This window comes from Lissotriton helveticus, chromosome 2_1, assembly GCF_964261635.1.
Source record: "Lissotriton helveticus chromosome 2_1, aLisHel1.1, whole genome shotgun sequence".
NCBI classification, from domain to species: domain Eukaryota; kingdom Metazoa; phylum Chordata; class Amphibia; order Caudata; family Salamandridae; genus Lissotriton; species Lissotriton helveticus.
In genome coordinates, this window is record NC_136059.1 from 596,067,477 (window position 1) to 596,092,541 (window position 25,065).

Sequence of the window (25,065 nt, forward strand, 5' to 3'; positions counted from 1 at the left end):
AGACAGTATCAAAGGTGGCCTAGAAGTCCAGGAGGATGAAGGCTGCAGTTTCGCCTCAGTCGAGGATGGTGCAGACAGTCTGTGGCAGAGAGGAGGGGAGTGCTGTGGTTGCTTCTGCAGCCAGACTGGGAGAGGTCCAGGATGTGGTTCGCTTAGATGAACACGCAACATTGGGCGCTGATGGCCTTCTCGAATGACCTTAGCTAAGAAGGGTAGAAGAGAGATTGGTCTGAAGTTCTTAAAGCTTGTCGGGTCGGCAGACGGTTTCTTCAGCAAGTGGTTGATCTCTGCGCGTTTCCGGTCTTACGGGAATGTGGCAGGGTTGATGGAGCAGTTGAGGGTGTGGCAGAGTTCGGGGCGATGGTGGTGCCGACTCAGTTGAAAACGTGATACGGGCAGGGGTCCGAGGGTGCTCAGGAGTGTATTCTCTTGATGAAATTGAGTGTGCCATCCGCAGTGAGAGAAGTCCAGCTGAGTCGGGACTGTAGGGGTATGGCGTAGGGTGCGGTGGGGTGGGAGGGGAGGGGAGGGTCGGGTCTTGGGTATCGAGGCTGTCAAAGCAGTCGCATATCTCCTGGATCTTGCAGTGAAAGTAGGTGCTGAGGTTGGTATAGAGGTCTTGGGGGGTGGAGGGGTCTGCTGTCTGTGCTGGGTCTGGCGAATTCTCTGACCACGGTGAAAAGTTCTTTACTGTTGAGTGTGTTGTCGTTGATCCTTTCTTGTAGAGCCTCTTTCTCCATTGCTCTGAAGAGGTGGTGGTGTGCATTGAAGGCTGAGTGGTCTTCTGGAGTTTTGCTGCTCCTCCATCTCTTCTCAAGCCGTCTACAGGTGCGTCTGGACTCAAGGGCAGGAGCGGACCATCTGGCTTTCTTGGAGTGTCGCTTGATTGGGGCTTTCTTCAGGGGAGCCAGAGTGTTGGTGCAGTCGGAGATCCATCAGTGGAGGTTGTGTGCTGAGGTATTAGCGTCTGTAGATGTCGGTGGAGGGTTTTTTCTGAACGAGGTGGTGAGCTGTTCAGGGACCTTGTTCCAACTTCTGCGCAAATAGCGGTGGGCGTGGTAGTGTACGGTGGGTTTGGTGAAGGAGAAGTGGATGGAGGTGTGGTCGGCCCACTGGAGCTTATTGGTGTGGCTGAAGGTGATGTTGTCGCTGGCGGAGAAGATTGGGTTGAGCGTGTGTCGTGCTTAGTAGGTTGGGGAGGTGACCAGTTGTTTGAGTCCGACAGTGGTGAGTTTTTCCAGCAGGCACAAGGTGTTTTTGTCGTTGGAGTTGTCCAGGTGAAAGCTGATGTCACCAAGGAGGATGTAGTTTGAAGGAGAGATTGTGAATTGTGATGAAGTTGATGACGGAATCGCTGAAGATAAGGATGCTGCGGAGAGTGGTGTTCGAGTTGGTCTGGACCTGGAGGTGCTCCATGTTATTCGAGACGTCATTTGCGTGGGTTGTGAGGCGGAGGGTGCTTTTGTGTATGATGGCGATGCCTCTCCCCTGTTTGTTGACGCGGTCCTTGTGAATGGTCTTGTAGCTGTCAGGGATGGCGGTAGCGATGTCCTGGGCAGAGGTGGAGTTCATCCATGTGTTCGTGAGGAAGGTGATGTCGACGGAGTCGAGCAGGTCCCAGATCTCCACTGCGTGTTTTTGGAGGAAACATGTGTTGAGCAGGATGCAGTTGAGGCGGCCAGGTCCAGTGTTTGTTGGTTGAGTGGTGAGTGGGGCTGTTTGCACTGGCAGGCGAAGGTGCAACTGCAGATCTGGCAGGAAAAAGGGCCTCGGGTGACCTTCGGCAATGCCCATCGTCAGGTGGTATGTTGTCCAGTGTTGAGGGCTTGGAGGGTGCTGGCGCCTTGAAGCTGTATGTTCAGAGAACCAGGGTCCGTGGCACAGGGCAGGCGCGTACAGGTGCAGATGGGCTTGCCTTTGACATGCCTTGGGGTTACAAAGGTTTTGTAAAAAACTAGGCTCGAAACTACTGAAAAAGCTTTTATCTATCTACTCAGCTAAAGCTGTGGCGATAGTTACTTATGGGGCAGGCATATGGTACATGGTCAATGTGCTTGACTTACAAATGGTGGAAAATGTTTTCTTCACAAAACTTCTGGTGGTCCCAGTTAGTTGTGTAAACTCCATTTGCTATGAGAATTTAAGCTTCCCCTATATTGTGGACAAAATCAAACTAGCGCGACTCCTCCTATGGCATTCTATTTGGACTCAGGAGAGTGCGGCACTGAACCAGCTTGTCTAACCTTGGGTAGCGTACGCGAAATTGATTTGTGAGGAAATTGGGGTCCTGTATTAATTTTTTTCTTCTACCATATGCCTTGGCTATCAATCAATCAATCAATCAATCAAAGTCACTTATAGAGCGCACTACTTACCCGTAGGGTCTCAAGGCGCTGGGGGGGGGGGGGGGGGGGGCCTTACTGCTCGAACAGCCAGGTCTTCAGCTTCTTCCTGAAGGAGAGGTGGTCTTGGGTCAGGCGCAGGTCGGTCGGGAGGGAGTTCCAGGTCTTGGCGGCTAGGTAGGAGAAGGACCTTCCTCCTTTTGTCGCTCTTCGGATGCGGGGGACGGCGGCGAGGGCGTGGTTGGCTGATCGGAGTTGGCGTTTGGGAGCGTAGAAGTTGATTCGGTTGTTGAGGTAGCTCGGGCCTTGGTCGTGCAGGGCTTTGTGTGCGTGGGTGAGGAGGCGGAAGGTGATTCTTTTGTTGACGGGGAGCCAATGCAGGTCTCTCAGATGTCCGGAGATGTGGCTGGTTCGTGGGATGTCGAGGATGAGTCTGGCCGAGGCGTTCTGGATCCGCTGGAGCCTCTTCTGGAGCTTGGCGGTGGTACCGGCGTAGAGGGCGTTGCCGTAGTCCAGTCGACTGGCTATAGTAAGGCCACATTGAAACAACTGGTTTTAACCAAAGCGGTTTCATAAAGACTGGAGTCTGACAGGCATAAAACAACGATTGTCTCATACAAGAAGGTCTCTGATCCTACCGGTTTTTAATTCAGAACCAGCAACATTGCTTTGTTTTAACTAGATTCCATTTTAATAATCCACCTCTTAAGGTAGGTGTTCCAGTGAATAGTTATTCTCTGTCACATTTAATTAATTGCATTTGTGATGGTATATCTACTCAGTCTAATCTACATATTCTCTTTTTTTGCACCTTTTATGATGGCCACAGAAGATACCTTATCTTGCCAAGGTTTAAAATGTTTAAGTTTAGACAATGTAGACCAGCTCTGTTTTTGCAACAGTTACATTGCCCTCTGGTCTGTTATTCGTGGTGCATCCTAAAAATAAGGAGACGTCCAATATGCTAAAAGGTTGTGTAGCTGGTAACAGCATTTAAAGTCTGTATGAGTTGTAGTAATCGGGGTGGAGGATTGTATTGAAAGTGAAACTTTTTAATTAGGTCATTTATTGTAGGGACCTCTCAGGCGACATGCTGTCTTTTTTCTTGTTATAAAATTATTTCTTCTGGTGGGAAGGGGTATTGATTGTTGGGAATGGTTAACAAATGTATGTATACGTGTTTTTATCTGTACGTTTATGCTACAGAAATGTAGCGAATAAAAATCCTTTGACTGACTGACTGATTGGAGTGGAATTGTGTGGAGTGGAATTGCACTAGGATTAAGTTCATTTATACAGAGTCAATATGCAGATGGGGCGGAGTGGAATTGCGTGCGGTGCAGTGGGAATGAGTGAAGCAGAATTGTATGGAGTAGAAGGAGTAGTTTCTGTCCTGTAACTCCAGTTCTGTAGTAGGGGTATCTCTGTTATAGTCATAATCTAGTGAATAGTCCCCGCCCATGTGCGTGGACCCCGGAGCAATCAAAAATAATCTCTTAAAGTGTCGAAAAATGCAGAACTGCACAGACACTTAAGAGAGAATTAAAGACAGATAATGCAGCCTATATCCACAGGCTACACTGTCCAGTACTTCAACTAGAAATTCCACCAAAAATCCACAAACAGCAAAGCCTGTCCAGATTTCCCTTGCTTTGACAGCAAAACCCCTCTGGAATGATAGAGAGGAAGGCATGGACAGACAAGCCCCATAGGCTGCCATTATGTGGCTCAGAACAGGATACTGTGCCTTTAAGAGAACTTTCCAGAACTTCACAGTATCCCAGAATGCATTGCAGGTCCCTTTTACTTTCAGTTATTTTTGAAGGCGCAAAACGCCAGACCTGTAGCATTCCTTACATGAATATCTCTCTCCACCAGGGAGGAGGGTGGGCGCTTATGACTATAACAGAGATACCCCTACTACAGAACTGGAGTTACAGGACAGAAACTACTCCTTCTGTAGTAGGGGATCTCTGTGTATAGTCATAATCTAGTGAATAGAATGGCAAGCCCATCCCAACACCAAAGCGGTGGTGGAGAACAGAGAAATAATACCACTATTGTGCGAACAGATTTAGCAGCAAAGCCTGCCCAACCTGAGCGTCTGCCCTGGCATCAGTATCCAGGCAGTAATGCTTAGCAAAGGTATGGACCGACTTCCAAGTGGCCGCCTTGCAGATTTCTGCAATTGGAACATTACGGAGCAAAGCAGTCGCGGCAGCTTTGCCCCTGGTGGAATGAGCCTTAGGTTTACCCCCTACGGTCTTATTAGCCTTTTGGTAACACAATTGTATACAGGACACAATCCACCTAGAGATGGACTGTTTTGAAGTAGCAAGACCCGTCCTGACTGATCCATAATTGATGAACAATTGGTCTGACCTACGAATATCCTTGGTTTTATCCAGACAGCGCGATGAGCACCGCAGGAATCAGGGGAATGGGTGGAAAAGCGTACAGAAAGCTGTTCGACCAGTTGATCCATAATGCATTCCCCAGCGTCCCCGGCTGGTAGTACCTGGAGGCGAAGTCTCGGCATTTGCTGTTTTCGGCAGTGGCGAACAGATCTACGTCTGGAGTCCCCCACTTTGCGAAGACTTCTCCTAGTACTTCGTCGTTTATGACCCATTCGTGGTTTTCCTGAATCAGTCTGCTCAGTGCGTCTGCCTGAACATTCTGCACACCTGGCAGATGGGTAGCCTTCTCGTCAGTCCTCTGGCTAGCAGCCAGTGCCAGATCGCCTGCGCCTCCTGCGACAGAGTGCGCGATCTCGACCACCCCTGCTTGTTGAGGTAATACATCGTGGTCGTATTGTCCGTCTGAACAAGCAAAGAGTTGGTCCGCAAGGACGGATGAAAGGCCTTCAGTGCCAAGTGAACAGCTCTGAGTTCCAGGAAGTTGATGTGGTACGTGGACTCCGTCGGGGACCACGTCCCCTGAATCAGTAGGTCCCCGGAGTGCGCCCCCCAGCCATGGAGAGACGCATCCGTCACTATAGTCTGCGTGGGAATGTCCTTGTGGAAGGCAACCCCTCTGAGGAGATTCTCCCCTGAACACCACCACTTCAGAGACTGAAGAGCATGCAGAGACAGTCGTATCTTGTCGTCCCAAGATCCTTTCCTCTGATCCCACTGATCCTCCAAGCACTCCTGCAATGGTCTCATGTGCAGCCGTGCGTGTGGCGTGAGGAAGATACACGAGGCCATCGATCCCAGTAGAGAAGACACCGTCCTCACTGTTGTAGATGGAGTGGTCATAAGAGCCTGAGCCTTCCGAAGGAGTGATAATCATGGCTCCTCCGAAGGAGACACGCTTGCTGACAGCGTATTGATGGAGGCTCCCAAGTACTGTACGCACTGGACCGGAGTTGGGACAGACTTGGACATGTTGATGTGCAACCCCAGCTTGTTCAAGAGAACGCACGTCTTCTGGAAGTGTGCTTGAGCTTCCAAGAAGGAGGAGGCCTTGATCAACCAATCGTCCAGGTACGGGTAGACAAACACCTTGTTCTTCCTTAGGTGTGCAGCTACCACCGCCATGCACTTCGAGAATGTTCTGGGTGCAGACTTCAGTCCGAATGGCAGTACTGTGTACTGATAATGATTGGTGCCGACTTGGAATCGCAGGAACTTCCTGTGTTTGTGTGCAATGGGCACATGGAAGTACGCATCCTGTAGGTCTATAGCACACAGCCAGTCTCCCTGTTGCAGCTGAGGATAAATCTGATGCAACGACAGCATGCGAAACTTCTCTCTCCGAATCCACTTGTTTGCTTGTCGCAAATCCAGAATGGGCCTGAACTCGTTCTTGTCCTTCTTGCGAACCAGGAAGAACCGGGAGTACAGACCTCTTCCTCTTTGAGACAGAGGTACATCTTCTATCGCCCTTTTCCTTAACAGGATATCTGCCTCCGCCTGGGGCTCGCGCAGTTGAAACTGCGAGCTGACCGGTGGAATCGATGGAGGCGAGCTGGTGAACCGAAGACTGTATCCATTGCAAACAATATTCAGCACCCACTTGTCCTGAGTAATTTTTCTCCACTCTGCCAGAAAAAATTGAACGCTTCACCCCACCGGAGCGGGTAACAGATGTAGGGGAAGTAACCGCTCAGGGTCGAGACCCGGCCGCGCCCTTGTTCGCTGTAGAGGGCTGCTGACCTCCTCTACCCTTCTGGCGCTTCTGGAAGGGCCTCCGGTACTGCTGCTGTTGTTGCTGCTGCTGTCCCGAAGCCTGCCCTCGCCCTCTGCCCTGTGCCCCGAACCGTCTCTGGAACGGGCGGTAGGCTTTCTTTTCTTTGGGCTTCTCCAAGCCCACAGCCGTCAGAGTCTCTGCCTCCGCTTTCATGCGGGCCATCTCATCGTCCGCATGGAGAGGGGTGGGCGGGAGGGGCTAGATAGAACAAGGAGAGGGGTGGGCAGGAGGGGCTAGATAGAACATGGAGAGGGGTGGGCGGGAGGGGCGAGATAGAACATGGAGAAGGGTGGGTGGGAGGGGCTAGACAGAACATGGAGAAGGGTGCGTGGGAGGGGCTAGACAGAACATGGAGAAGGGTGGGTGGGAGGGGCTAGACAGAACATGGAGAAGGGTGGGTGGGAGGGGCTAGACAGAACATGGAGAAGGGTGGGTGGGAGGGGCTAGACAGAACATGGAGAGGGGTGGGTGGGAGTTGCTAGACAGAACATGGAGAGGGGTGGGTGGGAGGGGCTAGACAGAACATGGAGAGGTGTTGGTGGGAGGGACTAGATAGAACATGGAGAGGGGTGGGTGGGAGGGACTAGATAGAACATGGAGAGGGGTGGGTGGGAGGGGCTAGATAGAACATGGAGAGGGGTGGGTGGGAAGGGCTAGATAGAACATGGAGAGGGGTGGGTGGGAGGGGCTAGATAGAACATGGAGAGGGGTGGGTGGGAGGGGCTAGATAGAACATGGAGAGGGGTGGGTGGGAGGGGCTAGATAGAACATGGAGAGGGGTGGGTGGGAGGGGCTAGATAGAACATGGAGAGGGGTGGGTGGGAGGGGCTAGATAGAACATGGAGAGGGGTGGGTGGGAGGGGCTAGATAGAACATGGAGAGGGGTGGGTGGGAGGGGCTAGATAGAACATGGAGAGGGGTGGGTGGGAGGGGCTAGATAGAACATGGAGAGGAGTGGGTGGGAGGGGCTAGATAGAACATGGAGAGGGGTGGGTGGGAGGGGCTTGATAGAACATGGAGAGGGGTGGGTGGGAGGGGCTAGATAGAACATGGAGAGGGGTGGGTGGGAGGGGCTAGATAGAACATGGAGGGGCTAGAAACAAAACGGAGAAGGGTGGGTGGTAGGTGAAGAAGAAATAGTACCTTCAATTACAGAGTTTACAGTGGATGGACACCAATTAAGATCAATTAATCCGTGCTTGGACCATGCGCCACAGAAAAAAGGGAAGTGATGCCCAGGCCAATTAGTAGACAGCAAATTAGAGTGTCAAGGACATAAATTAATGGTAAGCAATGGGCATGTTCCAAGCCTTTTATAGTGAACAAGATCACCGTCAGCGACAGCACATGCGCTCTGGGCAGGCAGGACCTAAAAATTTATGGTGTGGAATTTAATCGCTTACATTTTGCAGAGAATGCGGAACTTACTTTGTCTTCATCTACAAAAACAAACATCTGACTTGCTTAAGTTGGTTACATTTGTCAGCTCATTTTCAAGGTACAAGAGCAGCTGGTCAAAAATCGGTTATGATGCCAATTTTCAATACAGTTGACAAAAATAAATATTTAATCTGGTTAATAAAGTAGGAAATAAAACACATTTCATATCTAAGAGTTTATATCCTCTGTAAAGTCTAATCAACACTTCAACTAAACACAGACATAGATGAACTGACAGAACCTCTTAAATCAGACAAGTGCAGGTAATAACTTAGGCCCTCATTACGATGGCGGGTGAACTATCAACAGGCCAAAAGTGGCAGTCCACCTGTCATCTAGGGCATCGGTCCGACTGCTGCATCACAAAGCTGCTGGGCAGACCACAGAGGTGGGGGGGTTGGACCGCCGCCTGCGACAAGATAAAAGGTTTTATCGGGACGGCGGTCAGATTCCTAATCCCTACAATGGGGGTGGTACCTGCACATACACCACCGTAGGGATTAGGATATCCATTTCCGACCGCTTGTTCAAGGCAGTCCCACCGCCATGAACAGGCAGCCGGAAAAGGACTATGGGGGCCTCTAATAGGGCCCTCTCCCCCCTCGGTTTCAGCTTTTTGGCCTGGGGGGCACATGTAGTGCCCCCCCCAAACACCGATGCCCTGTGTGCTAGGCACACCCTAGTGCCTCGCAGACAGTGCATGGATGTTTAAAAACATCCCTTTTTCAATTGCATCTTGTGCTGCAGCCCTTTTCTGGGCTGCAGCACAAGCCGTAATTGGCGGGTGGGCCCTACAATGACCCCGTAAGTATAGGTCTTTGAACTGAACTTAATACAATAAAAAATATTGTTTTTCCTACAATTCATCACATAGATCCCTAAATAAACAGGTCATTTTACAGTAATCTGAAATCTGGGAAATGTGTTAACTTCATTTGGAATCCTTTCGGTCTCACAGGACAAACTTATTGTTGTTTTTTTTGGGGGGGGGGGTTTACAAGAAAGGCATATTTTGCTTCCATAATTTAAAATATAACCTTGTTTATACTTTAGTCTGGTTCAGAAATTGTGTTCACTAATTGTAGAGTAGATACTAAAATAGGTTTACATTGAAAAAAGATCATAAAAAAACAATCTTTCTTTATGATTTATTGGTTCAAATCAACAGAAGCTCCCAGATGAGATCTTTCCTCATTTCAAGTGCAGAAGAGTTCATTTTTTAGGACACCTTGAAATATTGCAATATAGTCACAATACACTAAACTCAATCTAAAAAACAAAGTGTTAATGTTACAGGAATGGAGAACAAGATACCCAGGGGAATTACTGGACTCTTTGACAGAGTATTAAACAATACTCTAAATATGTTCAACTGAGTTGGTTGGTATTCTAATAAATCTTTCAATGGAAACAAGAAAAAACAATCAACGATTACATCTGAATAGAAAAGGCTTACTCTTTAGCTTGAATTTGAACAGGAGGACTTTTTTCAGCTTTCTTCTCTTGGTCTATTGCAGATCTATAAATAGGTAAGCACAGGGCAGGATGTTTAGATTACAGGACTGCATTGTAAGCATTCTGGCACTCATTAACGAAACAAAAAAGGCCCAGTTCAACAACATTTCACACAACCGATACACGAATGCCCTCCACAAATCTTCACTGATGAGTGTTTGTGACAGTGAGAAAGGTTATAGCTAATAGAATTCATCATATTCACTTTATTAAATCAAGAATGGAGTTGGTAGCACTTCAAAACTAGAATCTTAATTAGATTTGAGTAAAGCAAGGCTTCTGTAAGAGAAAGGACTATGGTTGCCACACTTTATGACCAACCCTGCCTTATCACCTCCTGCTTCACTCCTGTCTAAGCATCAATCACACTTGCCCGACACATGCCTTTGAAAGAGAAAAGAAGGGCTTTCAAGCTGCACCCGGCTTTCTCCACGACCAACTCCAAATTAACTGCCTAACTCTTGGTTAAACCCAATCCCCTAACAATTATTATTATTATTATTATTATTATTATTATTATTATTATTATTATTATTATTATTATTATTATTATTATTATTATTATAAAAGATTTGGTACCGCGCACATACACCAATTGGTTTCTTGGCGCTCGAGACCAGGTGGGAGAAGAACATTCAGGAACAGGGCCGCTAACCGTGCGCCAGACGGAACAGGTAGGTTTTCAAGGAATTGCGAAAGCAACGATAGTCGGTGGACAGACGAATGGCAAGAGGAAGGGAGTTCCAGGTAGCAGGAGCAAGAAAAGAGAAACAGGCTCCCCCATGTTTCTTGCGATTGAACCTGGGGGTGATCAGAAGATTATGAGCCGAAGATCTGAGGTGACGGGAAGGGACGTAGGCGTGCAAACAGGAAGAAATAAAGGCAGGGGCACAAATAAACAAGGATTTAAAAATGGTGCAGGCCATTTTAAAAACACACCGCTGTGCAACTGGGAGCCAGTGTAAAGTTTTCAGCAAAGGGGTGACATGCTGATGTTTAGGTTGCTGAAAAATTAGTCTGGCTGCCTGGTTCTGGACCAGTTGGAGTCGGGAAAGATGGCAGGCAGGGACCCCCACGTATAGACAGTTGGCATAATCTAGACGTGAGGTGATGAGGGCAAGGATAACAAGAATAAGGGCCTCTTGGGATAGAAACCTGCGAATCTTCCCGATTCGGCGAAGATGAAAGAAACAAGCCGAAGTGACGGTGTTAATGTGTGGCCGCATTGAGAGGTCACTAGAAATGGTGACCCCCAGGCTCTTCACAGTATTCACTGGACAAGGAGGGGAACCCAAAGCTGTAGGCCAATAGTTGGGAGACCAGGGAGTAAGAGAGCCGCCGGTCACCACCAGCTCCGTTTTGCTAGGATTGAGCTTGAGTTGGCTAAGGTTCATCCACTCATAGATAAAGAGCATGGCATTTTGAAAATTGGAACAAGAGGAAGGAGAAGAATTGAGAGGAAAAATAAGCTGCAGATCCTCTGCGTAGTTGAAAGCAGTAAGTGAAAACTGACGAAGAGAGACAAGAAGGGGCTGCATATAAAGATTAAACAAAAGCGGGGACAAAGCAGAACCCTGGGGAACACCACAAGAGAGAGAGGATAGAGGGGCAGAAAAAGAGGAAAGACGAACGGATTGAAAACGAGAATGGAGAAAAGATACCACCCATGACAGGGCCAAGCCATAAATGCCAGCATTTCTGACACGGTCGACCAAGATACCATGGTCGACCGTGTCGAAAGCGGCTGAAAGGTCTAAGAGTACAAGGGCCTGGGCCAGATTCCTGTCAGCTCCCTGTTTCAGCGTGTCCATAACTGCCACCACAACTGCCTCAGTGGAATGAGCAGGTCTGAAACCAGCCTGTCGGTCGTCGAGGAAATGTGTTTCCTCGATAAAGGCACTGAGGCAGCGGGTGACATAAGTCTCCAAGACCTTTCCCAAATAAGGGAGGAGGGAGATGGGGCGATAGTTAGCCAGCGTGGTAGGGTCAAGACCCGGTTTTTTTTAAATGGGGACCACCACAGCGCTTTTGAAAGCATTAGGGACAGAGCCTGACAGAAGAGATTGGTTTAAAAGATCAAGAGGGGGGCCGGGGCAGGCCACGAAGGCAGCTCTTAAAATGGGCGTGGGACAGCAGTCGTTGGGCGAGCCGGAGCTCACAGTCTGAAGTAGTGAAAGAAAAATATCCAGGGAGATAGGGGGAAATTTAGAAAAAGAGTAAGGATTCGAGAAAGGGAGGACAGAATCATGAGACAGAGTAGTGGAGGGAATATTATTTTTGATCGCGGAAATCTTGTCAGAAAAAAAAGAGTTGAGAGAATCGCACAGGGCTTGTGAAGGTAGGGGCTGGGGGGTGACCCGGTCAGGAAGGGAGAGCTCAGCTACGATAGAAAAAATTTCTTTGGTCTTGGATGCCGAGGTCAAGACCTTCTGAGAAAAATGGGAAACAATCTTCTTGGTCTCTCTGTAGGTCAGAAATGTGAATGAAGGATAAAGGCTAGACAGGCTGTTTCTCCTTAAGCAAATCTTCAGGGATGAATTATGCCCCTCGATGTTCGATCACAGTTCTCTTATTCCTACACATCTCTTGGTTGCCTGTCCTGGTAGCTGGTCCTTGCTAAGTGCAAAGAGTCCATAAGACTGCATGGCTCAACCATGCAGCTGTGCTAACAGTTAGGCGGCATGGAATCCATCAGAAATCTGTATGGACAGTGAGAACAACAACTAGTGCTATAGGAGCTATACAGTTTCTGTAGCACAGGTCAGTAGGATGCGTGCTGCACAAACCCATACATATTCGGTTAAGAACTGTCCGAAGCAATGCATTTTGAAAGGTCTCTGCAGTGCGGCCCAGGGTGGTGTATTTTTTGCAGGATAGGCTAGTTGACAGACCCTATGCCTTTGGGCTACACATCACAGGGTGCTGTGATATCCCTTAAGGCACCATATAACTCAACCACGGCAAATAAGTAAAAGGTAATTGCAATGATCAGAATCTGTAAATGTTGCAGCAAATGACGCAGGATTTTTATTTCCTTTGTAGCAGTCACTTGCCGCACAAGAATCCAACACATTACATGTGTGGGGGAAGCAGCTAGTTCTAAAACAAATGTTTAGAAAACACACTGCATCATACCAAGATATGAAAAAGCAAGTTTGTCAATGGATTAGGTTGAAATGGCATGAATTATTTTATCACAGTGCTCTGAGGTCTCTTTCCTGCATCCTTGGGGGCCACATACCTGTTTCCTGTTGTTTCCCTGCCAGTCCCCTGCTGCCGGTCTCCCGAGTCTTCCCTCGCCGCCGCTGCAGCTTTCATCAACGCGGCGCGGCCAAGGAGCGAGGACTACAATCCCCAGGAGCCCTAGCGTCGGAAGCCGCCACCGCCCACATCGCGCCCGGAGGCGCTTAAATTAGAACAGAGCCCCGGTGGAGCGGGTGCTCGGAGGTCTCTTTCCTGCATCCTTGGGGGCCACATACCTGTTTCCTGTTGTTTCCCTGCCAATCCCCTGCTGCCGGTCTCCCGAGTTTTCCCTCGCCGCAGCTTTCATCAACGCGGCGCGGCCAAGTAGAGAGGACTACAATCCCCAGGAGCCCTAGCGGCGGAAGCTGCCACAGCCCACATTGCGCCTGGAGGAGATTAAATTAGAACAGAGCCCCCGCGTCGCGCCGGGTTAAGCCTGGGACAAGGGCGGGACCGTCTGAGGCTGTCCGAGGCCGGGCTGGGCCCCTCCTCTTACGTCTGCGCCACAGACCAAGGTAGTTTTGATACGTACTGGGACGTTGGCACATTACGGGACATTGATTACTGTATTGGCAGATTGTTGTGTAGTTACATAAGGTTTTTCTCCATTTTAGAACTGCTGGCAACTGTACACTGGTTGGAGGGCTCTTAGACGAACTTAGACAACAGTAGTAGTGTATACCGCTGTTTTGGTTTATTTGTGTAACCAATTAAATTACTATGGCAATGTCTACTGTGATGAGTACAAGGAAGGGAACTGCTGGGACCTTGGACGATTTTATCACGGGGGCAGAGATTGTTCTGAACCGCGAGATAGAAATCACACAAAGGAGGCTTTCGTTAGATCCCTCCCAATTACCCACATATATAACAATATATAACAACAGGAGGGCAATCTCCAGCAAATATTCAGGGTCTTAATCACGGTACTGGAACCTCGCAAGCTATTGGTAATCCATGTCTACCTGTAAATGTCTTGGTAGATGACACACTGGGGCAACAGAGAGAAAATGTACAATCATGCCCAGGTATCGCAAGTAGATTACGAACACAAAAAACGACAGGGACAACGGGCCCTCCAAGCAGGGAAAAAAGCGAAAAATCTCAGGGGAGATAGGGAATCTTTGTAATGGGTACCCCACTATTACACCAGGAAAGAAGGGCACTAGCATGAGAACAATAGGGGTACAAACAGACGCCACTGACCAAACTGGAGAAAGGAGGGATCAACAGGTAATAGGGGCCATGGAGCAGACAGTGGCTGATATTTTTAAAACTGCCCTGTCTTCCATTCAGGCACAAATAAATGATTGTATGGACAGCAAATTAAGGGTCTTGGATACCGAGATTGCCCAATTAAGTGAAATGGTGCACCGTCTAAACAAGAACATAACAGAAGGTAATGGTATTATAGCAGAGGGGGAGAAATGTATTGATGGTCTGAAAACAGCTAATTAGGTCAAAATGGCTAACAAGGGTGGGGAGCAAAACTGGATACAAAGAGATGTAGGGTGTCTAAACAGGGCACATATATGTGATAGAGAAGATCCTGCAGGGACTCATCAGTTGATAAGAGGGCCCATGTTAATTCCAACAGTATCATACCTAATTCAGAAGCTCCCACCCAAAGGGAAAGGATATAGAGCTCAAATGAGACAGACCTTGTCCCTAACACAGATATATTAAAACTGCCCCCTGCTACGTGTCCATATGTTTTGGTCCTAGCAGGTGTACCAGCATTAAGAAGGGACCAAAAAGAAACCTGGCAAAACCTAAAGAACAAGGCGGTAGGTTGGTTGACCAAACATAAAAAATGTACGCCTAATAAAGCCAATGATATTTTGATGGTACGAAGGGTAGGGTGGCTGGGAACTGGGGAGAAAAATATACAGGGAGACTGTATTGTTGTTGATTTTAGACATCCCCATGTAATACGCTCCCTTTTGCAAGCTCATGAAGCAACCCTAACATGGGAAACAAACATATGTGCATTACCACTGGGTTATTTTTATAAACCCCTAGAACAAGAAAGGAATAAAGTAGCAAGCAAATCCCATGCCCCAGATTCCAAGAATTATCCCGACTTGAGGAAGTAGATTGACTGTACGGGCCAGGTGTACCCTTAGTCAATGTCAGGCAGTTGACAATGTCGGGTATCGATCCACTAGGGACAATGGATGATGGGAACAGAGAGGATATAAATAGTTGTGTAAATACCCACAAACCATTAACACCAAGTGGTAGTATCCAACTAGTTCTTGGCGATTCCATGATAGTTTCAAATAATAAAGAGTTGGCAAATGTGAAAATTATCTCATGGAATATAGCGGGACTACGCAGGAAGATTATTGACCCAGAGTGGAATAGTTTTATTAATACAAGTGATATATGCATGTTGCAGGAATCCTGGTCAACTAAGACCATACATAGAGTGGGCTATAAAAGTTTCTATATACCAGCTGTACAGTCAGTAAGAGGAAGACCCTCTGGTGGCCTAGTAATCTGGGTGAAAGTCAATTTAAGTATTAGTATAAAGCAAATAGTGAGAGACTCCCCAGATATTCTAGGTATTAAAATAATAACCAGGGCAAATAGGATAATGCATATTTACAATGTCTACAATAGACCAAGGAAAAGAAGTGGGGTTGGAAGCGCACACGAATTAAAGGTACTCAAAAGGTACTCAAATATTGATAACAAATAAACAATCTTAACATAATTGGTGCAGCAGTGTAACCCTCGCTGCCTAACAGGGGTCAATAGACAAAAGTGGAAAAATGCTACCAAGATGGTCGCAACACTGCGCACTATCCACAAATGGTCACAAAGTGACCCTCTAGGTCATTGAATACAATTTAACAACCCTATATCAAAAATAAATCACAAGAATAGCAAATATACTTGTAAATGTAAATCCTTACAGGTAATTGTTGAAATCCCAATTTTTTTTTTTACATTGATATCATTTTTTAGTTGCATTCACATAGAAATCAAAAGCATGAATTCCTTATACATGTATCTTGAGAACATTTACAAAGAGAAAGATAATCAATTGTTTACGAAACATTTTTTAGACGTGGGCCCGATGCATTTCGGGACCTGAGAGTCCCTTCTTCAGGGGCCAATCTGTCTGTCCTGTGGGGAGACCTTCTGAATAACCTTGGATAAGGTAGACAGGGGAGTCTTCAAAATCTATAACGGATACCGGCAATTTTCAGGTGATGCAAGTGAGAAAAACACGAACAGTCACCACTTTGATTCAAAGTCTTTTGTTGAAATCAGACTCCCGGTTCTAACCGCGAGAAGAAACAACAGTCTGGGGGTCTTCTGAAAGAGAAACGCTGCTGGTCTCCACCTTGGGCAGCTGGATAGTATATTAAACACAGTAGATCAAGGCGTAGGAATAGTAATTTGTGGAGATCTCAACTGTAATTTCGAACCCATTAATGGGCTCGATAAGATTTTAGATGATGAGGACATGGTAAATAAAATCCAAGTTTTAATAAGTGCGAAACTGGTCCCATGCTCCGCTTTAGCCCTGCAAATATTGAGATTAACTGTGACTCACGGCCTAAGGGCATGCAATGGACGTTTACCTGTGGGTGTGGAAAAGCACCCTACATTTTGTAGAGGCCTCACCCAAACCAAAATAGATTACATAATGCTATCCTCTGACATATGGCCAAATGCTGTTGATTTTGCAATTGACTTGAGGGTGGAGAGTGATCATCGCCCACTTATTCTTGCCTTAGACGGTGGGTTGATGCCCAGCTCATTGAATAATACGAACACCCCACCCTATCAAATGGAAAACGTCATAGTGAGGAACAATAGTCGCTCAGTTAAATGGGCGCATATTTTGGAGCGTGGTAAGAAGTTGGCACAAATCTATGACACTCTGGCGGATATTTTTGGTCCATATATTCTGGAAAATGAGAACATGGATACATTTATGGAATTACATACCAGCTATTCTAAGGCAATTGTCCCAATGATCACAAGAACTGTTAATAAAGGGAAAGAAAAAGCTAACCAAAAATCGAATGGAAAAGCTTGGTATAATAAAGAATGCCGTAGTGCCAAAACTGAACTGGTCCAAGCTATTAAGTACAAAGAGGGTCAGCTAGTTAGGGAAGCTAGGACTAGATACAAGAAAGTATTAGAGGAGGGCAAATCAATCTGGGATGAAGACATATGGTCAGGCATGCTGGAGGCAGCGAAAAATAGGGACCACATAACTTTTTGGAACATTGTTGCAAATGGAAATAGGAATCTTAAGGATTCCAGGGAAGTTTACCTAGATGAAACAACCTGGGTAGACCATTTTACTAAACTATATTCAATCCCAGAAATAGGTAGCCCTGAAAGTGAGGGACTAGCATTAAGTATGAATGCAGATAAACTAGAATTCACCCTACAAGAATCACTTATGGCTATTAGCTCAGTCAAGGCAAGTAAAGCTCCCGGATTAGATAAGATCCCGGGAGACTTATATAAACATGACACTAGTTTATGGGGCCCCTACATTAACTACCTATGTAACTCTGTAGCAGCTGGAGTAGAAATCCCTGAAACATGGAGGGGTGCTGAAATTATCTGTATTTTTAAAAAGGGCGATAGGAACGATCCTGGGAACTATCGCCCGATAAGTTTAATTGATATTTTACAGAAAATATACGCAAGGCACATTTTAAATCACGTCAATCTGTGGATTGATGACGAGCAGGTTTTAACAAAATTTCAGGCAGGATTCAGAGCTAAAATTAGCACCATAGATCAGGTGTTCAGATTCGCTTGTATGTGTTGGAAATATGTTAACATAAAGAAGGGCCACTTATACGTGGCATTTGTTGACTTAAGAGCCGCGTTCGATCTCATCCCTAGACATTTATCATGGGGAGCACTTAGCAATTTGGGTTTACCGGTCAATCTCCTGGAGCAATTAATTAGATTACATCACAACAATTATGCTAAGGTGAGGTGGGGACCGGACGGTGAACAGACTGGGGCAATACCAATAAAGAGGGGCGTCCGCCAAGGATGCGTACTAGCTCCAACTCTGTTCTCCCTATTTGTAAATGATATTCCCAGTTTTTTGAAGGACTGTAGTAATGATGCCCCAAAATTAGGAGGCGAGACTATACCCGCTCTTCTATTAAGGGTCTGCAAAGTTTGCTTAACACTTTCCAAACCTACTGTAGTAAAAAAGGCCTAGATATTAATACCAATAAAACTAAGTATATGGCGATAAATCCGCAGAGGTCTTTTAGTGGACATATGGTTCTAAATGAGCAAAGAATAGAATATGTTCACAATTTTACGTACTTAGGTGTCTCAATTGATTCTAAAATGACTTGGAAAACCCAGATTGAAAAGAGCAAGCTCTTGCTTACGCAGAACACATTATCAATCCTAAAAAAACATGGTAATAGTCACAATAAAGCTGTGCTGCCTGCGCTTGAGGTTTTTACGTTCAAAGCACAGTCTGCTGCTATTTATGGCGCTGAATTGTGGGGCCCAGCATGTAAAAGGGAGTTTGAGCTGAATGAAAATAAATTCTACAGAGTATTACTTAAATTACCAACTCGCACCCCGTTAACGCCATTGATGCTGGACCTCAATGTGAAGCGAACTGACTACCAAGTAATTATAAGACCACTAATGTTTTGGGTCAGGATTTGGAGAACACCAGAGTTAATGGACTACAGGGCAGCTCTAATTGAGATAAAGGATCTAGACACCTATAGTCGTTTAACTTGGTTTAATCATGTTAGGTCATGGTTGACAACGATCGGTCTTGTACATTTTTGGAATAATCCACTTGAAATGACAAAAAGCTCAAAGAGGGTCTTAAAAACATCATTGTGGGCTTATATGAAGCAAAATAGACCGAACAACAGAGTAAATGGCTCATTGGCTAGTGAATTTTTGTTGTTTAAAGCTAGCCCAAGTTGTCAACCTTTTCTAAACAAGGTAAACCCCCCCCCCCCAAAACATTATACCTGAAGTACAGATATGGTATACTAATGTTAAAATCATGTGTGGCAAGATGGACAAAGGATGGTAACGACCTATCTACTTTGTGCTCTGTGGGTAAAAGGGAAGACATTACTCATGTTCTTTTTTTCTGCCCAGCCTATGGGATGTCAAGGAAAAAATGGATAAAACCAGTATGTAGAAATATAGGTGTGAGATCTCACAAGGTGGCGGAAAGGATATGAAAAACAGACACTAGCCAAGTATTTGTCTTTGCTGTAAGTAGATTCTTGTTAGCAGTTAATTTTATCAGGATAAAGGCGGGTGAGAAGCTTTAGAACACGTCTGTGTATTTAAACAGAGACCCAAGAAAAAATAGGGAGCAGACTGGGACGATGGACCTGAACTATGGTTAGGGGATGATATCTGCCGAATAAATTAATCAATTAACTAATTGTTAATTGTAAATCTGATGTAAATTGTTATATTTTATCTTTTGATACGTGCCTTTTTATCTTTATTGTAAAATTTTGATCTTATCATCCCTCCTCAATGAAATTGTAAAATTATACCAGAAAGAAGATGTATCTCTACGAGAATGCCTTAGGAAAAAATGTGTAAATGTTTTTTAATGTACCTTTTATGATACGATCGTATCGAAATAAAGAATAAATGGTATGGTATTTTATCACGGTTTATCAGTCATGCATCTCAACTGATATTAGCAACTTTAAATATTATGGTGGTTTTAATGATAACATTACCCTCCTAGTTACTGCATAGCTACATATAGACCACAAATGTCATTTCAATTAGGCAGCGAAGTACAAACCTTTCATTCATTGACTTGAACTGCATCGGAATGAGTAACTTACGCTCTAATTATATGTTCCGCAGGATGGTAAAGATAGTCTTTAAGTAGCCCCCCCATGTCATCCGATTACTAATTTTACCAGACATTTGTTAAAAAAATGACATTTTACTTACTTCATAGGATTGGCGTCTGGCAAGTAATATATAAAATCTCGCATGGTCATTCTTGAGCGGTCAGGTGGTGTTGTGCTTTCCAAACTGGGGTGTTTTTCCTTCCAGTGTTTCTGAAAATATTTTTACATGATCATATTTTATGACTCAAGGTTTAGCATTCCAAATTACAGTCTTATTATCTAGTGACATGAATCTTCATTAGCAACACATTAGGTTTGGAAAAACTAGCAGTAAATCAGCATCCAATATGAAAAACGTAAAACACTTAAGACTAATTAATTACTCTAATGCAAATGGGTTCTTCAACACGGTCATTTTTAGTAGGGTCACATGTGGATAGAGAAGACTGCCGACACGTAGACCTTAGAGTGTTAGTATTTAAGGTTGCCAGAACCTGGACAGGGATTCTGTAGCAAGGACTTGGACTAGCTCATAATCAAGGAATATCACAGATTAAGAGCCTATGTTTGGACTTCATTTGTCGTATGGTCCAGGCAAAAGTGGCTAGCACATATTTGAGCTCTCCGAAAGTTTGCTGTAGTCAAGTCTTGACAGCACGACTGCAAGGGTCTTGGTAATTATCCAACAACTTTGATTAGAAAGATGACCACTCACACAAGTGTTAATAAAATGCATATCTTGTTACTTTGTTTTTTCCAAGTGTCCAAGTCAGTCATCAAACACCACCCCTAGATTTCTAGTCTTTATACTGGTTATGAAAGAGAAATGTTCAGCCAGTAAAAGGGAGCGGTGTTGAGCTGAGTGTGCACAAATAAGGCACAAGAAATGCTGGTGCATTCAACAGTGGAAGAAAATATTTGCCCTTTAACAAGACGCTTAGGAGAGCTTCTGATGCACCTTCAAAAGGTTATTCTACTGTTAGAATATTTTATATTGCATACTTTGTAATGTTAAATGTTGAATACCTCTCTCTCTGATAAAATGTCAATAATTCATGGTTGTTGTAAGTTTTATGAATAAATGAACTGTGTCAATCGTCAATTTGACAGTGAATTAATCTTCTCAGTTTGTCGTCTCTGTCGAAGTCCAAACATATTTGTTAGAAGGTGCAATATTCAGTAGCAAACTCGTCAGTCACAGCTGGTAATCCAGAAAAGAGATTTACTCTTCATTTTGTAAACAATCAATGGAATGACCAGAAAAAAAATTATGTCATAAATACTTGTTCCTATGGATTATCTGTTATCAGTGGACCTTAATAAATGACATTATTGTCTTGTGACAGTGCTAAAAAGAGAAAATATGAAGTAGAAAAAACAAGAAGCAAACTCTGACTGTAACCTAGTGACAATGTTCATCAAGGTGAAGTATAAACTCGCACATACAACTAACAAATTATTATTTAGCAAAAACTAATCTGTATGTTTCCTCTGTTGGAATGCCTGCCCTCCACTTACTTCTGCCCCCACTTGATGTATCCAGCCTCTACTGGAAATACATGGTCAGAAAAGCATTAAGTAGTGACCATGCTTAAAGAAATTTGCACATTAAAGAAGCTAAATAATAAAAGAAGGAAGCAAGCATTTAATTTTGTTTATTTTAAGGGTTTCCGTGAACTACTGCACATCACATAAATGCAGACTCAGACTGCTAGTTGTACAGTGAAAGGGCAAGAGCACATTTCATGTTACCAACATCCTAACATTACACTTACATAGCAGGCAAGATGGCTCAGAAAAATAAACGCTTAATGTCGGTATAATTTGATTTGCTGTTCACAAACTAGAAGCCAAGCAAAAACAAATTAGTCTTCCAATCTTCCAGGGTTGGCAAACTGAGTACCATTAAAGTCGATAAATTGCAACACCATTTTTTATCCCACTTTAAGACTGTAACACTGGTGTGAGACACTACAGAAAAACAAGTGTTTATTTTTATATTAATTTACAAAAGACCCACAGCCCATTAACAAACACTACACATTTTAAATGAATAATTCTGATTAAAGGCTATAATAATGAAGGAGAAATCATCACTTACTTTTTCTTTCTTTAATTCTTTTTTGAGCAGTTCCCTCAGTTTTTGAGCCTTGAGTATTCTCTCACGATCTGACTGATGCTGCACTTCCTTGGAAGCTACTTTCGCACTTGCTGCAGGTGCTTCCTGCTGGGAACCTTCCTGTGAGGGTCGCTCTTTGAGAGGAGAAGGATAGTCCTTTTGTAATGAGACATGCTCCTTAGAGGAATTAATACTCACGTCCTTAGTTGCAGACTTTTTAAAAGGAGAAAACTGTGGAATTTGAGGAACAGGAGTTTTTTTTTCAGGAAGAATAACATGCTGCACAACAGAGGGTTTATTTCTACTGTGTTTTTTTTGGGAGACTGACTGGGTGAGCTTTGCTGGTTCAGGAACTTCATTTTCAAATAAAGTACTACTGCTTGGAGGCAATGCAGATGGTGGACTCTGAGAGACTCTAGATGCTGTTTTGCCAAGCTGTGGTGTAGAAGTAAGGGAAGCTCTTGGTTTAGCTATATTGGGCACAGTTGAGACTCGTTTTCTTCTCTGCAGAACTACACTGGATGGTTTGCTTGATTCAGGAGGATCACTTACTCCGTCAATCTCATCTTCTCTGTTGGTGAAACCAGATACAGTTCCGTTATGAAAACAGTCAGCATATGAAAATACTTTGAAAGCTATATATAACAAAACCTACAAAAACAAAAAACCTTTTGCAATGCGCAAAGGCCTATAAAAGGACAAAACATGATCTTTCTGTACCAATAAAGACAAAGGTGTACCAAAACATTGTGTCAAATCAGTAATTATACACAAGGAGGACAATTATCTTATACTCTCAGCATAATTCAAAAATTCAAACATCAGAGCTGGAGGCACAAGCAATATAAAAGCAGCAAATACATCCAAAAACCCTCAGAAAAACAAAATCACTAACTGGTGCCCCAAAATACAATTTTATGTTACATGGGCACATATCTGTTCCACAGTAAAATCAATTAAATTCCAATATCCCGTTACAGTGGGTGTTTCCCTAAGTGAGTCATCTGTGCACGTGCTTATGTAAATTCATCACACAGGTAGAGTAATTCACCCACATAGTCCTCATCCATCTTTTCTGGAGCCTCTTTTTTCGCGTCTCATTTGGCAAAAGGGATCAAATCACTAAACATTTACAGTAAAACGTACACTCAAAACTGTCTGAAAAAGGCAGGCATAAGCACCTTCAAGTTTCATATGCAGGCTCAAGAAACCCACAATAAAAGAAAGGTAATACAATGTTATTTCCTCTATAGGCATATATGAAGTTCACTACAACTCCCATGCTCCATAGCGAACAGCTCAGTCATGAGGAGGAGTGACTATAAACAGAGTACTTGCACATAGAATGACGTGCGTAATTCCATTCACCTGTGAAAGTCAGTTTTGTTCTCGAGTGGAACTGAAGAAGTGGGGATTTATGGCTTCTGGTTTTGGCAACATCTCTATGTTTTCCAGTTAAAGGAACTGTGGGTTTTGGTGGCTAAAGGAGGTCTGCCTTTTCTGTCGTTCTCAATTTTCCTGTTAAAAGTACCAGGGGAGGATTTCTCTGGTTGGTCTTTGATACACACCAGCTGGTGTGTTTTCATTTTCTGTAGCGCAAGGAGTGCCTACTTTATTTGAATTAATTTCTTCTTCATGGGAGTCAAATGACCTTTTGCACTCTACAAGCTGGTTGCTAGGAACAGCTGTTTAGCTGTAATTCTTATTCTGTTTGGCAAAGCGTGCTGGGCTTCTGACATTATACAGGTAAGTGATTATTTGATTTTTTTACTTTAAGAATGTTGTGCTGCTGAATCACAGTGTTTTTATTTTTACTTCCAGCTTTTTTCCTGAACTTCTAAAATACAAGACTGGTACGTCTAATTTTGTAAGGAGGGGTGGGTTCCTGGTGACATTTAAGATTGAGAGATAAATTAACACTTTACGATTAACATTTTCTTTAGTAACTATCATTTACCTAAGAGATTTTTGCTTTTTGCTGATTTTGATCCATTTGCTGCATATTTCCCATCAAAGATAAGAAAAGATTTTCTGAATCTAATGTTTGGTGATATTATTTGGTTCGTTGATACAAATATTTATCATTAACAAACCGTGGGATTTACAGTGTGTGCATGGAATGTATGAATTTCTGTATAACACTAGTACCACAAATGTTTTGAGTGACAATTTTTTAATTGACTTGTGATTTGTTTGTATTGCAGCATTTTTGTGCATATCAGCAAGGATATATGAGGCTAAATGTAGTGCATAAGGAAAGTCATTGGTTCCCCAAGGCAGCACCCCATATGAAAGGTATTTTTCATAGCAAAACTATACATATAAGTTATCTTCTAATAAGTAATGCGAGTGGAGACCTTACTTTTCTTTATCTTTTCTTTACAGGTCTCGTTCCTTACAGTTCCTTTCTCCGCTACCCTTTTCCTCACTCAATCACTCCAAGCTTCTGTACCTGTATGGTATGAGGAATTGGGGGTATTTAGGGGTGGACCCAATCTGAACATCGTTCTGATCCTGAGGAGCTCGTATGCATACATAGTCAGTACTTAACAAAAACATCAGAGGGCTGATATCAACTCAACATATCAGCTCCACAAGTTGCTTCCCAGAGCTGGATAGGACAGTCCACCGAAGCAGCATGACACACCAAGTAAGTAAGGACTTAGTGAAAAATATTCAATGTGGACTTGAAAGTGGGCTGTCAAATAATGCAACATGCCAAAAACATCCAGTTGAATAAAAAATAAAAAAAATTGAACTTAGACTTTTTTTTTTTTACTTAAACAGCAGAAAGGTGACACTTGGCAGTCTGCATCTTTCCCCAGCCTTCCTATTGCCTGGGATATTTCAAGTCCAGGAGCATGTTACTTTTTTTTATTTAGGGGAGCACACAGCCACTGGACCCACGTAAAGTAATAAAGTAACATGTGCCACTCTTCCATTTGAAATGTGTTAGCAAACAGCCAGGCGAGACAAAGGGGACGTCTGCGAAGTATTTTCAGCAGTTGATATTCAAGAAAAAAGAAAAAAAAATCACCAGATACCAAACAAGGAAAAATAAAAAGACTGGATGGATCTGGAACTTTGTATTCTGTACAATTCATAAAATACAGCACACATCAGAATTGGTCTATTTGAAGGGTCGGATTGAGGGTCACAATTAGGCCCAGGGACGCCCCAAAAAATTGGCCCATATTCCCAAATGATTAGTATGTTTTTGTAGCTTTATATAGCATGAACTCGGTCCGAAGGCATTGTAGCATTACCCTTAGCACCAGCTACAATGCACAAAATCACGTTCATTTTTATTTTATGTAGGATTATGTCATTTGGCCACAATCACTGGATACTG

At 44.2% G+C, this 25,065-nt stretch overlaps 1 protein-coding gene across 3 annotated transcripts in view; it reads right to left on the reverse strand.

Annotated features, from left to right (window-relative positions):
- BDP1 (BDP1 general transcription factor IIIB subunit) overlaps positions 1-25,065 on the reverse strand; it is a 1,449,812-nt gene that overhangs the window by 1,364,396 nt on the left and 60,351 nt on the right. For all 3 annotated transcript variants that reach the window (XM_078675286.1, XM_078675285.1, XM_078675287.1), the window contains exons 2-4: positions 21,696-22,284; positions 19,695-19,804; positions 9,430-9,492 (exon numbers count right to left, since the gene is read on the reverse strand). In XM_078675286.1, coding sequence (XP_078531412.1) covers positions 9,430-9,492; positions 19,695-19,804; positions 21,696-22,284 — 762 coding nt within the window. The remainder of the gene's footprint in view (positions 1-9,429; positions 9,493-19,694; positions 19,805-21,695; positions 22,285-25,065) is intronic.